Source organism: Sorex fumeus, unplaced genomic scaffold (assembly GCF_029834395.1).
Source record: "Sorex fumeus unplaced genomic scaffold, SorFum_2.1 ptg000037l, whole genome shotgun sequence".
In the NCBI taxonomy this organism is placed as follows: domain Eukaryota; kingdom Metazoa; phylum Chordata; class Mammalia; order Eulipotyphla; family Soricidae; genus Sorex; species Sorex fumeus.
The window spans coordinates 33,761,689-33,773,814 of NW_026606094.1; the positions used below are offsets into that span (position 1 = coordinate 33,761,689).

General features: G+C 35.7%; 1 protein-coding gene across 1 annotated transcript in view; it reads right to left on the minus strand.

Moving 5' to 3' along the window:
* CACNA2D1 (calcium voltage-gated channel auxiliary subunit alpha2delta 1) overlaps positions 1-12,126 on the minus strand; it is a 474,650-nt gene that overhangs the window by 215,706 nt on the left and 246,818 nt on the right. Inside the window, exon 4 of the mRNA XM_056118578.1 lies at positions 1,287-1,346. Coding sequence (XP_055974553.1) covers positions 1,287-1,346 — 60 coding nt within the window. The remainder of the gene's footprint in view (positions 1-1,286; positions 1,347-12,126) is intronic.

The window sequence follows — 12,126 nt, forward strand, 5'->3', positions numbered from 1 at the left end:
AAGTAATTTATATCACTGGGAATATAATAGCAATAATTACATCAGCAGCATCAAACATGGAAGACTGAGCATTATATAATTATAATTCAGTGACATACAATTTAGGGGTTTTATCTTTTAATAGAAAAATATAATAATACAAATGCAAAGTGTTAATCCCCAAAATTAAAGTGTAATGTTACTTTGGAATATAACTTTCTTATTTTCATACTTTAAACATATTTTAATGTCATTTTTTTTAAGACATTCAAAGACAACAGATCAGTCTAATCAGTGTCTTTCATACTCTAATCTTAATTTAAATGAGGTTTGGAGTTACTGAGTAGAGTTTAACATCTCCAAAACAAATTGCCTAAAATTTTTCCCACATTAGGAACTAAAGAGATTCCATTATAAATTAAAGTAATTCACATAATTAGTAGAAGTATGTTGACTGACTATTAAAAGATTGATTTCTCTGTGATCATTGGCTCTAAAAAATAAGCAGATTGATAAACTGATGGATAGATCAATGGGTGAACAGACAGATGATAGGCAGATAGATAGATATAGATATATGGAACTCATTATAAATATTCTGTCATTTTCATCATCAGCCCAATGACTTTTAGAGCACAAGACAAGTTTTTAGAATAGAACGTAAATATATCAATTAATATTTACCTCAACTGTTAACTACTGGCATTTCAAAGTTTACCAAAACAAAAGATTATCATAACTGAAGAAAAACAAATTAATTTTTTTAGGTTGATATTATTTCTCTCAGTGATAGTACAGCAGGGAGAGCATTTGCTTGCAACCCTGGCATCCCATACATTCCTCTGAGCACCATCAGGAGTAATTCCTGAGTGCAGAGCCAAGAGTAGCCCCTGAGCATCGCCCTGTGTGAGTCAAGAAGAAAAAAAGGAAAAAAAAAAAGAAAGAAAAATTAATTCTTACTTTAATCAAGCTGCCCACCATTAAGTGACTGGAAAACGCATAACACTATTCGAAAACTCAAAATTGTCAAATGCAACTGATTCTTCCAGTAACATATTGATAATATATACAATGATCAGAACTATGCATGAGAAAACATTAGATAGGTCATTTTTTTAATGGAATAGAAGGAAGAATTGTTCAAATAAATTACAGACCTTAACTATCTAAAAGCATTTTTATGCTATTTTAAATCAAACGCAATGGCTTATTTTGTGGATTCCTAATACTAAAGGACAACTAAAATTTATTTTACATAAACACAAATATCCAACACAAAAAGTCAAGTGCTTAGAAAGGGTCCTTACTGCAAAATCCTCTCTCCACTGGTGGGCTGCTTGAACTTTTTCTGCTTCCTGGGCCAGACGCTGAAAAGAAAACAGTAAATTTTAGAATTCAAATGACCACATCAATATATAATTGTTTTGTAAAGAGTTTGAGCCTTCAAAACAATTATGGGAACATAAAATGCAGAAGATTCCTTATTTATGATTCATAAATTATAAATAATTTAGTAAACTAACATACTAAAGTTGATATACTGTGTTTACTACACAGTAAAATAGTAACATACTACTCTTGAATCTCATTAAATTTACTATGTCTGCCATCATCAAAAGCAGTATACTCTATAAGTACTTTCTTTCAATGAAAATACTTCAACTTCAGTATTTCTAAAGATATAACCAATTGAAAATATTAATCTTTTTTTTTTTTTTTATAATTTATTTATTTATTGAATCACTGTGGGAAAAGTTACAGAGCTTTCGGGTTTAGGTCTCAGTCATGTAGATACCAAACACATTTCCCTTTACCAATACTCATTTTTAACCCCGAACCCCAATAGACCCCCACCTCCCACCCCTCCCAATTCTTTGTGAGGCAGATGAGTTCTAGTTAATACTCTATCTACTTTGACTAGATAGATTATTTCGATAGAAGATGCACAATCATTGTTTAGCGTTTACGACCCACTCCCCCCCCCCCCAATCAGACATGCTGAAACAGCGTTGTGAAATGATTTGCTTTCTACAACTTGGTTTAAGAATAAAATGATGTCGCGCGCCCGCAATAGCGGCCGCGCGGTTTTGAATTTCTGCTATTTTACTTATTGACCCTGGAAGAATTTCTATTAAAAGTTAGCTAGTTAAGAGATTGGTTTCTGTGCCCTGGAGTCGTGGCCGTGCCGGAGAGCCGCTCGTGGGGGGCAGCTGGCGACCTCGGTGGGGCGTGGGGGACGGCCCACAAAGCCCCCCTTCCCATGAGGTCCCCGCCGCTCCCCCGAGCCCGGCTCAAACCCGCTTTCCACAAGGCTCCCGTGCGGCCGCCATCTTTCTTTCCAGAGAGGAGCGGGCGGGCCGGTCAACGCCCTTCCCCCTCCAGGCAGGCTTGGTGGCGCGGATCAACACAAGTCCATTTGCTTTTCTGCTCCAGAGAATATTAATCTTGACAGAATCAAGCTTTTACAAAATTCCTTTACATGCTTTTACCAAATACAGCATATATTTCTATATAATTGAAAAAAGATATGATATTAAGAGATCAATAAACATCTGGAAATCATCACTATACTAAGAATATATATATTGCATTGTTAACCAAAATCCACAAAATAATACTTTTTTTAGTTAAAGCACCTTTTTATTAGTTCTATGATAATCTGTGAACATCAACTCATATTTGCATATTTGTTTTTGTTCCTGGGCCACATCCGGTGACACTCAGAGGTATTCCTTGCTTTGCATTCAGGGATCATCATTCCTGTCAGTGTTTGAGAGACAATATGGGATGCCAGGGATCTAACCTGGGTTGGCTGTGTGCAAGGCAAGCACACTACCCACTGTACAATCTTTCCAGCCCAGAATTTACACATTTTAAATCGAGGTCTTATTTCTTCTCCACTCTTACATGTAAATATAGAGAATTCTATGATGACTTATTTTCCTCTAGCAAATTTAAAATGATATTCCATGACTTGGAGAAACAATACAGAGAGTAGGGTACTTAACTCTTATGTGACCAACTGGGGTTTGATCCCTGGCACCCCATATGATCCCCTGAGCCCGCCAGAAGTGATCTCTGAGCACAGAATTAGTAGTAAGCCCTGAGATCTGCTGGATGTGCCCCCCCCAAAAAAAACAAAACTATTTTTAAAAAATGAAAAACAATTTTATTTCATGTGGTTCATGTGGATCAGTAGTGGAGAATATCTCTGTTGCTAATTTGCTGATTACTTTTTGGATACAAATTATTATTTTTTGTCTAACAATTTTCAGATTTTTCTTTACATATTTTACATATTTCAGTGCTACTGTTAATTGCTGGGTAGACAGTACCAATTTCTTCATAGAAAATTTAATTTTGGGTAAAAAATATAAAAACTGAATAAAAAATGAACATCAAGTCATATTCTTTTTTATTTATTTTTTTCAGGCTCTATTTTGTTTATTTATTTATTTTTTACAAGGCATATAGGGTAGCACTTAATTTTGGTATCTAATATTTTTTTAAATTTTATTGAATCACCGTGATATATAGTTACAAGCTTTCATGTTCGAGTTACAATCACACAATGATCAAACACCCATCCCTCCACCAGTGCACATTCCCCACACCACCAATATCCCTCCTTTCCCACCCTGTCACTGCCTCCATGGCAGACAATATTCCCCATACTCTCTCTCTCTCTCTCTCAACTTTTGGGTATTATGGTTTGCAATACAGATATTGAGAGGTAATCACATTTCGTCCTTTATCTACTTTCAGCACACATCTCCCATCCCAACTGATTCCTCAATCCATCATTTTCTTAGTGATCCCTTCTCTATTCCAGCTGTCTTCCCTCCAGCTCCTGATTCAATTCCCAGCACAAAAATTGCTCCCCAGAGCCTGACTAGGAGAGATTTCTGAGACCACAATCAGGAGCACCTCTGGGTATGGTCCCAAACAAACAAAAATTAAATTAGTGTAAAACATTCTTAATGAACTAAATATCATTTACTGGAAATTTCTAAAATAGTTTTAGAAACCTCAAGTTATTCTATATTTTAATGTAAAATTTAAAAGGATGAATTAAATTTAAAAAATTTAATTTGTATATGCTCACTGGAAATCAACAAACACATAATCATGGAAATACACTTCAGTTATCTGCTTTGTTCATCAAGGAATTAGTAAAAACTTAGAATGCATCAACAGTTAACTCATTGTTAAAATATTTATTTAGAATGAATAGCCAAGAATGTGACTGCATTGACTAGGCACGTAGGGCTTCATGGGATGGGGGGTGGAATTGGCCCTGCTCCCTGCCAAGACAATGCTCCGGGATGCCACTCTCAAACGCCTCCTCCAGCTTCTGACATGAACCCAGAGGCACACATACCAATCTCGGAACCCAGGGGCTTCTGGTAGTAATCTCTCTAAGTTTATTACTAAAATATTAGAAATCCAAATTTGCGTGGCCACTATTGTGGCCACACAACATCATATGTTCTTCATAAGCAACATTAGAAAACAAATTTTCTAATGATGTCTTTGTGGCAGGTCTGAATGTTGAGGAAAATTCCAAATAACAATGGTGGGTTTTTTTGTTGTAATATTGAATATAATGAACACAGAGAGAGAGAGTGTGTAAAGTGGAAATCTGCTACACAGGTGGGGAGTGGATGGGCAGGGGGGGAATACTGGGGTTCTTGGTGGTGGAAAATGTGCACTGGTAAAGGGACAGGTGTTTGATCATTGTATGACCAACCAAGATTGAACTGAAAGACCTTTTTACTGTTCTCACAGTGATTCAACAAATAAATAAAAAATATTAAAAAAATTTAAAAAAAGAATTTCATGATAAAGTATAAAGCTTTATCATGACTCACACATATAGTTGCTGAAGGTGTTCTCATGGCAAAGACCAGTTCATTAGTCATGACTTACAGAAAGTTGACACATCTAGACACTTTAAGTTCTTAATTAACTTCTATCCTAGTCAACTGACATTTTATTTTTAAAGCCAGTGATGTACCATTAAAGGTCACTGGGAAATCATATTAAAACTGATTTTAAGAAAATTCTACTTAATAAAATGTATTTGCTCAGCAGAATGTCCCTGCTTCCACAGTTAGTTAAATAAGTGTGCATCTGGTAGCAATACCTGACTTTAAACTGTATCTCTCTCATTTATTTTAGTATTGCTTGATATAGTATCAAACAACAAAACAGACCAAACATGAGCTGCAAATGATACAAAATAACAGATCAGCATAAAAACTATGAGAGAAACTTAAACTTACTTATGTTCATATTCAAATGAACTGCAAAGATGAGCTAAGTGGCTTTATTTTACATAAAATAGTAAGTGGGTATCTGAAAATCCTCTTCATATGAAATGCCAAATTCTAATGTAGCACATCACAATGTCATGAAAATATTAATAGTTATATAGCTCGACCTGATCAGTGGTCTCTTCACGTCTAGAAAAAAAACATGGAAAAACTATTTTGCAGGGGCTGGATAGCTAGTACAGCAGGTAGGGCACTTGTATTCCACCCAGCTGACAAGGGTTCATATCGCCCACATGCTACATGGTCCCCCAAACCAGCCAGGAGTCAGAGTTAAGTCAAAGTCAGAAGTAACTTCTGATCATTGCTGGGTATGGACCAAAAATTATTTATTTACTCAGAAGTCTGATGAAATGGTATGAAACTAAGTCTTCTAACTCCATAGCATAAGTTTCCATTCTTCAGTCTTCATTAAACCCAACAAAACTGTCAATATCACTAAACATTCACAGAATATATGAAGATAAAGTAGTTTCAAAATCAGAAACACTTCAAACATTTCTTCAGGTCAAAAAGATCTTTCCCAGAACATTTTTAGAAATGACTAAAGAACACAAACAAAAAGCATAGAAAAAAATTGTATCAGGTTAGGAACTGACTTTATAAAGGTCTTTCGTCTTTCTTGCCTTCAGATCCTGAGAGAATATTGCTAATCAGCAAAAAAATAAAAAAATAAAAAAAGTCTTTTGAAATGCAGAGGTCTATAAAAGGGCAATAAAAAAAAGACCTAGAAATATAGAATGGAACAGGTTTTATCAGATCAAAGGAAAGATCAGCTCTTGAAGATTTATTCATTCTCAGTCTTCACTTTTGTCATATCTTTATCTCTTGCACTGCTTTTCCGTACTGTCAGGTGATAATGTGAATCAAAAAGCAGTATAATTATACAGTGAAAAAGAATATTTCTATCATGAACCTTAACAGCATATATTTACGTATATATGTATGTTTTTCTTTAGAAAAAAACTATTTTCCTAATTTGTAAATAATTTACTTTCTTCACTTGCAAATGAAAATGAATTTTTTTGAAATATTGCTTTATAAAGAATTTTCACCTAACAACATTGAAAGGAAGCCTTCCGGTAGCATATGCCAGTTTAGATAGACTCTGGTAATGTTAATTGACATGCAGGTAATATTAGAAATTGACATGGGGGCAGATAGGGATAGGGAAGAGACTAGCACAACAATGGTAGAAGGAAAGTGGTTACATGGAAGGAGGAGTGGTGCTGAAAGGCAGTATTATGCATGAGACATTATCATTAAAACTAATATAAATCATGGTGCCTAAAATTGATTTTTATAAGTACCTGTCATAGGGGAGAGCTGCTGGGCAGGAGGGAAACAGGGGACATTCATGAAGGGATGTAACCACTAGTGAAGAGATTTATATTTGGTGCCAGAATATTGTATGCCTGGACCCCAAAATGCCTAACTTTGTAAATCACAGTCCTTTTTTTTAAGTTTCAGAGAGCCCGGCAAGCTACCGAGAGTATTCGATATGCCAGACACAGTAACAACAAAGTCTCCAATGGAGACGTTACTGGGCCCGCTCGAGCAAATCGATGATCAACAAAAAGTTACTAACATAATTTTTAAATATAAAGGGCAAAGATGAAGATCTCAAGTAAAATTCACATGATTAAAATGTCCTATAAAGTAGTAGCAAGATTGGAGGTACTATCTACATTTTGGACTCAATATTCTGTATGTATTTTTCTAATTTTTACCGAGCAACATCCACTGTTTTCTTGGGGTGAGGAAACACACTCATGGATGGTAAACTTACATTACACAGTAAAAAAATTTAACTTTATGAGTTCTACAGAATATTGGTATGTTCTATTAATATAAAATACATCATAAAAGCACAGTGGGTAGGGCGTTTGCCTTGCATGTGGCCGAGCTGGCCGACCCAAGTACAATTCCTCCGCTCCTCTCGGAGAGCCTGGCAAGCAACCGAGAGTATCTCACCTGCACAGCGAAGCCTGGCAAACTACCCATGACATATCCAATATGCCAAACACAGTAACAATAAAGTCTCACAAGGGAGATGTGACTGGGCCCGCTCGAGCAAATCGGAGGACTGTACAGTACATCATGAAAAATAAAAATAACAGAAAAATTGACTCGGAAACATCATTCATAAAAAAAAAATGGGTAGGGTGCTTGATTTGACAAATGGTTTTAGAAAGTAAAGACAATGCCTAGAGGTGGTAGAAACCCTCGGGAAAGCAAAGCTGGTGCCATTTCTGAGACACCTGTTGAGACTAAAAAATCCAATCTATATATATAATCCAGGATTATTTATATAGATTGGTCAAGTAAAAATCCAGTCCATTTATTTCATGTTTATTATTAGCATGTAAAGAGATCTTATGTATTAATACCTATTTATTTTCTCCACCAAAAACCATTATTCTTTCTGTACAAAAATTGATCATGTAGTATGAAAGATTCTAAATTAACAATCAAGCATGGAAACTTATCCAAAGATGTTCTGATCCCTTATCCCTCTGAGTTAGCAAACCTGTTTTTACAAATATGACTGTGTTTTTATGTTTTATTTATGAATTCCTAAAATATGATTCTACTGACTCCTGACCTTTTTAATTTTTCTATTTATTTTTATAATTTATTTATTTATTTTTTGCTTTTGGGTCACACCCGGCAATTCTCAGGGGTTACTCCAGGCTCTGCACACAAGAATAACTCCTGGCAGTGCTCCAGGGACCGTATGAGATGCTGGGAATCGAACTCGGGTCAGCCATGTGTAAGTCACATGCCCCACCCGCTATACTACTGCACCAGCCCCAGATTCCTGCCCTCTTTTTAATGGCATGAAACATGAGCACACCATCATTATAATTATCTTTCTTTTTTTTACTTTTCTTTTCTTTTTTTTTAACTCAGATTCACTTTGTTTTTCTAACAGGGCAATCTTAAATTTACTACAAGATAAATCAAGTATTTTTAAGACACTCCATTTATTATTTATAAAATATATTACAATAAATTGAAATTTTTTAAGTACTGATGCATACAATCATTCCATATACCTGACTTTGTGTAGTCGTAAAACAGAAGGTTGTCTTTTTAATTGACCTCTCAAGACCAATAGGACAGATTAGAAAACATGAAATTTTAAGTCTATATTTTACTAAGATTATTTATATAGATTGGTCAAGTAGAAATAAATTACACAACATTGCTATTTTGTCTCTTCAAATACTTTTATTGTGGGGAAGGGCTCACAAGTAGTGCTCAGGAGGCCCAAGTCCCCCCACCAGCAGTAATAGGCCAACTGGCCCAGCAGTTCATTGCAAGGGCCCAAGAATGTCCTGCAAATCCTGGGGTACCCCAGTTACTTCAGTGGTGCTGAGGATCTCTAAGTCACACCTGATGATGCTGAAAAACCAAGTACCTGGTATTGAACCTAGAGAAAGTTCATGCTAGGCATTGGTCCTAACCATTTTTCTACTATGTGATTCAAACATTTTTCTGCTCATGCAAAAGCTGAAATGAAATATAAGAATATGACTGTTACTAATCATAAAACACTGGTCTGCCATTTTTCTGACAGCTGTATTCATTCAGTTGGGTGAAACAATTTTTTGATACGGATAGTATAGTATTTTTTCTGGTGTATATTTTAAGGAAAGATAGCATATATGTATGTATATATATATATATATATATATATATTTAAAGGTTGCTGTGTTCAAGTCACAAATCATTTATTCTATGCAGGACCCAGTGAAAACTAAATCATTTGGAGCATGGCTTCTGGATGGTTATCAGATTTCAAACTAGAGCTAACATATTCAGGAAATGCTTTTGAAATTAACCAAATGATTATCTAATTTTTAAATATGCAATTAGCTCCAAAGTAATTGGCATAATCTTTAAATACAAAAGTGAAGGTAAAGGAGCTATCATCTGGTAAAAACAGTAAAACTTTAAACAGTAAGTTAACACACAACTGGTAACTAGCATCACACTATTTAAGAGGGTTTTGTCAAGTTGTAAGGACAAAACAAGAGACTGCTCAACTGATTATAATTTCCCCATCAGTTCTGCAATTTAGACATCTACAAAGAAGCACTGAATGAGTGTACTATAACCATCCAATGGTTTTGATTACATATGTGAGTCATAATCAGGAATTTATGATTAATGTAGAACAGATTTTCCTTTGTCAAATACTTGTAAACACTGGTATAGAGGTTACCATTTTAGCTACAGTAAAGGTAAGGTAAAGGCCCTCCCATTGATTGTCGATTTGCTCGAGCGAGCCCAGTAACGTCTCCATTGGAGACTTTGTTGTTACTGTGTCTGGTATATCGAATACTCTCAGTAGCTTGTCGGGCTCTCCGAGAGGGGCGGAGGAATCGAACTCGGGTCGGCCATGTTGGCCGCTTGTAAGGCAAACGTCTTACCGCTGTGCTAATGGATTAAATTATCCTTTAAAAAAGACTGTTCTGAATAGAAGCATGATTTGCTAGAAGCTAATAAAAATCTCCACCCACCATGCTGGGAAAATTCTCTTTCTTCATTATGCTCTCCTATAAACTACTTCATGTGCATTTATCAGTTGAAACAATCAATTATTTCATACTGTCTACCTCCAGTATCTCATGCAATGTGCAGCAGGAATTAGGAAGTACAATACTCAATTATCGTATACGGAAGTACTCATTTGTAGTATCTACAAAGTTTTCTTTCAGTAGTATCGAGATTTGTAACTGAATCAGTAAATAATCATTATCATTGTACTTTTAGAAAACACAAAAGCTACCTCCCTACATGACAATCATACTGTCTGCATAATTCAGTCACTTGTTCCTTATACACTTCTCTATTATTTCATTACCACCTGATACTTAAAAATTAATAAAGTTTTGATAGAGGTAGAGAATAGATCCAAAATAAACTAACTTCACTATGCATTTATACAGTTAATCTTAAATCATCTGCCTCATTAAGTAAACACTAATACTAATGCAGATTCTGAGTTCGAGAAAAGATCAATGTGAAGAAGGAAGAGAGAATTTGAGCAGCAGTGAGGGAATTTGAAAAATAAAGTATGTCCTAAAATTAGTCTAGTCTTATAGATATTCTGGTCTAGGATACTACATAGCTAAAATAGAAAATCACAGCATTAATATTAGAATAGCCTGCATTCAGGGAGTACAAACATCTCATATGAGAAATGGATACTACTGCATATATACTGATAATTTCAAAGACCTTCAATTACTGTCCTTACCACAAACTTCCTACAATAAATCAATGAAACAAATCTAAGTCATCCTAACTAGATCATTTTATATTCCTATATGAGCAAATAATAATATATGTATACATACACACATATATAGACACACATATAAATTATTTTTCACTTCTATGAACAACCGAGAAAGTATAGTTACAACTCTGCCACTTTTAGGTAGCAAATTAACATCTGTTCAAATTTACTCAACTATAAAACAAATATGATACTCTCTCTCTATATATATATATGATCAAATAATCAAAACTATGTACAACTCTGTTCCTCCTCCTCCTTCTCACAAAAGCTGATATGGACTTGCTGGGGTTAAGGAAGAGGACTGGAGGAAGGTTTATGATTGGAGGGTGTTACATTAACAGTACTTGAGCACTCAGATAGTTATATCCATTTGCTCTGATTGAACCTAGACAGGGCCTTATATATAACTTCAAACTGCTCCAGAGGTCTGGTTGACAGAACTAGTCAGTTCTCTCTATTCTAGAGACTAAGCAGTAAGGCCCACTTCTCTCAGCAGTACCAAATTAAAAACACAGGTAAAATCATTGATCTCTGTTCCCCATTTTCTTCTCTTTAGGGGGAAAGGGGGTAGCAGCGACATTTGGCTGTGCATGGGGCACCATATAGTACTGGAAATGGAACCGAGGGACTCACAGATGCAAGGCAAGTGCCATAACACTGAGCTATATACCTGACCCTTCCATCCTTTTCTACAAATGCAATGAACAGCAATATATGTTCAGTCTACATTTTTCAAGGACACATGCTCTGAATTCCAGGCTGTGAACACAAATAATTTTCTCAGAAAACAAATTGTAGAATCTGTTCAAATCTAAATCTACTTGGCCTGAAGCCAGACTTTCATATTCTCTCTCTGAAACTCACCCTACAGTATGTGCTACTCAGACTGCTTCCAATTTATAAGTTCCTTTCTTGCCTGTAAAGCCCTAATTTTCTATTCAGCAAACCCTATGATTTTTTAATGTCATGGTATATTTAAATATTAAATGCATTAAAGAAAGGAGAATTTTTTATTCTTAAGAGAAAATGATCAAATTTTTGTAGGTAATATAAAAGAAAAAATATAAGAATTCAGAAAACCACCAAACATATAGTGTCTTTAAAAATGTGGGAGTTTGGGCTGGAGGGATGGCACAGTGGGTAGGGCATTTGCCTTGCACGCGGCCGACCTGAGTTCGATTCCCAGCATCCCATATGGTCCCCTGAGCACCGCCAGGAGTAACTCCTGAGTGCAGAGCCAGGAGTAACCCCTGTGCATCGCCAGGTGTGACCCAAAAAGGAAAAAAATTTTTAAAAAAATCAAGATAAAAATATGGGAGTTCACCCAAAAGGAGAGAGAGCAGAAAGGAATGCCCTGCCACACATGTGGGGTGGGGTGGGGGGATGGGATGGGAGTGGTGGGAAGGATACTGGGGACACTGGTGGTGAAGAAGGCAATGGTGGAGGGACTGGTATTCGGTCATTGTATGACTGAAATGTAAGTACAAAAGTCTGTAAGAC